We start from the raw sequence: 6,672 nt of genomic DNA on the forward strand, positions 1-6,672 counted from the left end.
TGAAATTTTTAAGGGGAAAAAAAAATCACAGTTCTTGGTGAGATTCAAGTCCAATGACTCTTCATTTCAATAAACACACTGATGGAGGGGATAACTAGGGCTGGCTTGAACAAATCTGAGTCATACAGAATTAATAAAGATGAAATTAAATGAGACTGCAAGTAATAATGAAGGCTTGGTAACCGCCATTCACTGGAGAGTCAATAAGCTCTTTTTAATTTGCCACTGTGGCTTTTTGTCCTCATGAGAGAATAATATCCCTCAATATTAAAACTGTGTTGGCCACATATCTGATATTTTTAATGCATCTGTCACCTCATTTTAACCAGAACAAGCTCAAATACAAGGGCTCCACCTGGCCAAACAGGTCTACCTGTGGTGCTCAATATGAGCTCTGCACCATTCAAGAAATAGGACTCTTTGCTGTCACCATCATGTTGTTCATAGTTTATGAACCACTTGTTCAATAAGCTCCAAAAAAGCCAGACTGGGGAAACTAAAGAGGTTAGAGTGCATAGCTTGCACTTGCATAGATCATAGATCAGATCAGTTCATTTTCACTCATGCAAAACTTTGTGCTTACAATACTTTAATTATGATTTTTAATCGCTGTTTGGATTGTTTTATTTAGTTAATGCATTTTATTGTGATTTAGCAGAAGCTCTCCAAAGCGACTTTCAGTTTTATCAGCTGGATATTTACAGAGACAACTGTGGGTTAAGTACCTTGCCCAAGAGTACAACAGCAGTGCTCCAGCAGGAAATCGAACCAGCAACCCTTCAGTTACAAATCCTGCTCCTTACTACTACAAGACACTGCTGCCTGCTTTAATTCAATTTCTGATTACGTACACTGCCACAAACTAAAACAATATGTCGTGCCATCACCCTTATCAGCAGCAGCCACAAAAACTTATCACCACTTTCTCGCTCCAAAGGTGGTTATTTCCCCAGGTTTCATTCAAATGCATCCACAGATTTTTTTAGTTATCCCAACAGACAGACAGGCAGACATAGCAGCGCCCAGACAGGGGTGATCATGTCAGCTCTGCTTCACATACTGGTGACAGAGGTAACAGACGTTGGATCCCACCTCACTGGTCTCACTCGTCTATTGGGAAATGTTTAACTGCACACCTTAAATTACTTCTATAGTATTGACTTGTTTGGAGAGAAGTCCCACAAGCAATGATGAGGGTACTAAACCAGCCCATAATTTTCCCTCTCTCCAAGGGTTGCAGCAAACAGGCAGGCATATTGGTCAATTAAAGCTTTGCTGGGGATCACTTTTAAACTTCTAATTAATGATTTTTTTTTTCAAATATTTTGTCTGCTTAATTACTACGTTAAGTGCATGAATAGCTTTAATAGCTTTTAATAACTGAAGCCCAAGAAATCTGCTATTGCTAAATATGTACCAGTGTATTTCAAATGACAATTTGAAATATTTTTCAATATATTTTGGTATATACAGGACACAATTAGACATTTAGACAAGGTGACAGAAAAACATTTGGTTTACTCCTAGACAAGAGTTGATGACGTCTGCGAAATACCTTTTTAATACCTTTTTCATGAGGAATGGCTGATATACAGTCATTAGATGAAGAATGAACAAACAAATCCTATTTGAGAAACAATCGCCTCATTATTAAATGAGCTACAGAAGCATTTTGGGAAAATGTCCCTCCTCTTCTGGTGTAACTATGGATGATGCACACATTAGGACACACTTCAGATTATAAACTGAAAATAATAAAACCTTGGTACAATGGTAAGGGAAAACTGTATTCTTTTGCATTGGCTGTCTCCTTCTAAAGACAGAAGATCACACAGGCGACATGTTCGTGAAATTTGACTAAAACTCAACATAACAGTCGGATTCTCATGGGAAATGTTACAAACATACTGTATATAAAAGTATACCACACACAAACACACGCACACCTAATTATATATTTACCACACACAATATTTGAATGCATAGCACACCCTGCGGTTCTTACTGTGCCATACTTATTAATGCTACAAATATACGGAGAAAACTCAATTGCCATGCCTTAGCTGGCAGAGTTTAGATTCAGAGATGAGTTATTCACGACACGATCACGGTCTAACCTGCTGGCTTGCCAGCATTGTGCATTTTCAGAGTTCATTGTGCTTTCTTTGAAGCGTGCAATACACGTATACATAATCTGTTTCAAAATTTCAAACTGAACTGGTTAGATAAGTGTTCTAGAGCTCGCTATGTCGTTGGGCGAGAGAGACAAAAGAGCCTGAGGCAGCGACGTGCTGTGTTTTGAAATTCCATATCATCCTTTGCTACGACCGTTCTTATATAAAAGGCAAATCCTCCCGTTTATTGTTATATAGTGGTTGCGGGTGACGCGCTCACGGTACCTGCAGACTGTGACCAGGTTCTTTCTCTCCACGGCACCGGTCCTTGCTGCCCCCTTCTTTCGGGATAAATTCAGCCCCAGGCTCAGAGATGCCATCCCTGCTTGTCTTTGAGACTTCTCACGGGTGCGCAGTTTTCACGTTTTGTATTTATCAGGTTTCCCGTCCCCCCTCTTCCACTGCAGTTTTATATCATCTCAGCTCCGGCGTGTTGCCTGGCCCATTACAACAAACACACACGAAATGCACAGCGCCTGCTTGCGAAAGACGTGGTCATGAGATCTGTGCGAGGAACGGCAAATAAAAGAGGAAGGATTTCGGAGGCTGATATAATCTCTCATTAATTGACAGTCACATGCGCGGCTTGTGAATTGTGACAGGTCGAAAATAGGGGAGTTTCCGATGGGAGGCTTTGTGGCTTGAGCTGCAGACGGTCGGTGAAAACGCTTGCCTTTGAGCACAATTGCCGAGCCATAATTCCGTTATGGTTTATGTTCGGTGGGATGGGCCGAGGCTGACGTGAAAATCTCGAGACGTTTAAAAAAACGCGGAAACAATTGAAGGTAGTTCTGTTGACAACGTAATGACTTCATAGTCTATTTGAAGCAGGTTTAATTGGATGTCATTCCGTTAAAAAACGAAAATTAAAAAACGAGAATTGAAATACCGGAACCAAAATAATTTCATCGTACGTTTCAGACAAAAACGAAGGGTCAAACAGTTATGTGCTACCGTGACCAACCTGCTGTATGGGGAACAAAATAAGGTGCACATTTTAAAGATTGAAAATATAGTGTAATTGTTCTAGTGCAGAAAGGTATTGAATAGACTAACTTTTAAGGTGGGCATCGGCCACACGTAAACGTGTGAATATGAAAATATTTACATGTTAACGGATTGAAGTAGGAGGTGTGGCATCACAATCGGTCCCCCACCTTGGGTTAAGTTATCCTGATGGCATTACGAGGCTTAAGAGGAGATATTTCACATATAGGCTATTGCTAAACTGCATTATCAGGCCAACACTGATACCTTATTGTAGATATCCTCAGCAAAACTACTGATCTACCAATGACTGAATGATTCAATCAAGCAAGCATCTCTTAGTTAAAACAGGCAGTTTAACAATGTAGTTGGAAAAGATTGTATTGCTGAAAGCCAAATCAACAAAGAGGTAAAACTTAATGAAGACATTAAGACCTGACTTTGGAACTAGGTGGCAAACTGAATGCAGTATTTCCTCAGGCCTATGTCTATGTACAATCCAAATGGCCTATTGCAATGATGGGGACACCATGCAGTGGGAGTTACTAGCTTTTGTGCCACCATCTTAATTCAGGGCCTTGGCCTCTCTGTGGTAATTGAAAATCACAGGGTGTCTTGTCAAGAGTCAGCTGTTATCCTAATGCCTGGGCAAAAAACAAAGTTGTATCATTAAGGCAATCTGCTTAATACCACAGTCATATCACCTTGGTTATATTCTGTGTCCTCCATAAGGACTAATGTGTGCTGAGTTGACGGACATTCAAGGACGGCAGGCACTCTGACTACCTCCCTCCCTCCTTCTGTATGTATGTCAGTGTGTTTATACATACACTGTGCAATGACATAAGTGTACACACATACACATAAGATATAGACAATGCCTCAACAACTAAAAAAAGAAATCATATGATCATGCCAACTAGCTTCTAAATTTAATGTCCACATATAATGTGCTGGACTGATACACAATAGGCCTACCTTATACTTCCTATTATTGTGGGATACCCAATACACATTTGGTCAAACTATAGGTGGAGTACATGAAATTCAGTAAAAATAGAATGCTACAATAGAAATACTTTAATTATTCAACAGTTCTTTATTTTACAACTCAAACTAAGAATCCAGTTAATTCAATCTGAATGGTGCCCCTAGAAGGGAAAAAATGGAATATCGACATGCTCAGGAACCTTACTTAAATAAGGAGAGTGACATCTACTGGTCATTATCTGAAACAGCAGGTAATGGAGTAGACAAAATTCCCTTGAGAACAAATGGATTCAGAGTGATGTATTAGCCACCATTTGCTTTGGAATGTAAAGGAATAAATGTACTAGTTGATGGGAACATCTAATAAAATTTTCAGCAAAGCTTTTCTCCATTTCAAGCAGTCAAAAGCTACACTGACTTTTCTGTTGAGGAAGATGATCGAAAGCTGTTATGCATTCATTTTGATGGCCAAAGGCACTAAAATCAATATGTCTGCAAAATCAGGACTGTACTGGATGACAGCAGCAGAATATTTTATTAGATTTCCAATATTTATATTGAATAAAGTTTAAATGCTGTGACCTTTTCTTCAAGTGTTTGTACCAAAAAGCATTTCACAAGTTGCTGACTGCATGAAGGAGTAGAGCATTTTAGCAAGCTCTGAGTAAACACAGCGCAATAGAACGAGCACAAAAATAAATTTGAGGAAAACAGATGCGGAAAACATTCCCTCTATATACACTGTATGATCTGTATTGTCTATGCATACCTTACTATTTGGAGTAGAGTAGGGGTTGTTAGAGTTTTCAGGATGGGTTATTTGATTTGGAGTGTTTGGTTGACACCCTTTCACTATGCATGATGACAGTGAAACCAGGTAACCAAAACGGCACAGATGGACCGATCACTTACACATTTAGCTTTGACTGACAACAAAGCTCATTTTAATTATTCTGTATAAATAAAATGAATAATGCAAAATATGTATTCTGACCCTATGTACCTATGTTATTGTTGGTCCGGTGATATGTATTTAATGTATCATATTAGTTTTGTCCACATAATGAGTCATGATAATTATGCTCCAACAAATGATCATTGAGTTCCCCTGCGCTCTGTATCGCCATCTTGTGGTAGAATGTTGCACACGGCTGATAGTCCCGGGCAATTTAGTAACTACAGCAAAAGACTTTGCCCTCCTGAATTCTGTTCTGCTCCTGGTTCTTCTGACGTTCTAATCGACGTGAGCGGTGCACTTTTTAAAGAAACTATTGCTGAGTCCCCTGAAATCAGCAACATGGTATTAAAGTGTGGACTAACATAAGAGAACACTTCAAGTTGTCCCGTCAGCTCACCACAATGGACAAGTACGATTGGCAAACCAGACATTCCAATAATTCCCCGTCATGTCAAGTGTTAAAAATGCATTTTACATACACATAAGTATCTGGATGGTCAATAGACATATCTGATAATCTTCAGGATAAAAAATTAGTTGTATTTTAACATTTTAGAAAAATATTTAATGTCGCCTATTCCCCTGGCAAGGACACTTGCCCACTTACAGGGTAGAGACTGGCGATTTGCTAAAGTTTAACGATCTAGGATTTTATTGCTGTATGCCCGAATGTTATGGATGACAACACGTGATATCATGATGACTCACGATGACATCATGGTACTTCACCCACTGAATCGGACTAGAATCGACCACAGCATGTTCTACGGGTCCAACCAAATACCGCTTTTATAATCATCTATTGAACCATTCAGACAAGTTAAATTAAATATGTTGGAAGGAGTCGTTCATGTTGGTCAAAATGTGTATTTTCCCCACGAATTACAGTTATAACACATTTTACAACATCTCTACGAGAAATATTTGTTCTAACTGAAGAAATGTTTCCCTCATACTAATCAGCAGTCAGTATCTGTCTACGGTACACAACTCAGCAAGTGAGAACGTAAGTGTTTTGTTTATTTTTGTGTTTTACACCTCTGAAAGTGTCCTCAAAGACAAATATTTCGTGAAAAGATTATGTATTCTGTTGATCATCAAACTAATGAGTAAAGCGGCCTTACCTTTAGCAAACAATGTCTTACAGTTTATTACCCAATATGTAACAAGGGCTATTTCACCTGTGAGAAGGTCTAGGAATGCCAAGAAAGGTTTGAGCGTTATGATAGCACCGGTAACCCGTCCCTCAACACCACTGCGTCTCCTGGAGGATGCACGTGAATGGTGCAGCTGGATGGCTGCATGTAACACAGCTGGCTTCCACGGGCCTGTAATTCCCCTCCAACCTTCCGGATACTGCTGTTTCACATGATACAAATAATGGCTCCCTGTGGTCTGAGATAATGTCGTTCAAAACGTAGAAATTACATTAATACGTGGGGCTAGTTGAACAGTTACTGCGGAAGCAAGCTGAAGTGATTCGGGTTTTTGCTTGTATATTCATCGGAGCCTTCAGAATGTTCACTTGTTTGGCAGTGACATTATCCTGTCGCAGACCAGTTT

The 6,672-nt window shown here is 39.5% G+C and overlaps 1 protein-coding gene across 2 annotated transcripts in view; it reads right to left on the bottom strand.

The window, feature by feature from the left end:
* rundc3b (RUN domain containing 3b) overlaps positions 1-2,873 on the bottom strand; it is a 35,530-nt gene extending 32,657 nt beyond the window's left edge. For both annotated transcript variants that reach the window (XM_036539391.1, XM_036539390.1), the window contains exon 1: positions 2,400-2,873. In XM_036539391.1, coding sequence (XP_036395284.1) covers positions 2,400-2,494 — 95 coding nt within the window. In that variant the 5' untranslated portion in view covers positions 2,495-2,873. The remainder of the gene's footprint in view (positions 1-2,399) is intronic.
* Between the last annotated feature and the right edge of the window lie 3,799 nt (positions 2,874-6,672).

The sequence above is a fragment of the Megalops cyprinoides genome, chromosome 10 (assembly GCF_013368585.1).
Source record: "Megalops cyprinoides isolate fMegCyp1 chromosome 10, fMegCyp1.pri, whole genome shotgun sequence".
Taxonomy (NCBI): domain Eukaryota; kingdom Metazoa; phylum Chordata; class Actinopteri; order Elopiformes; family Megalopidae; genus Megalops; species Megalops cyprinoides.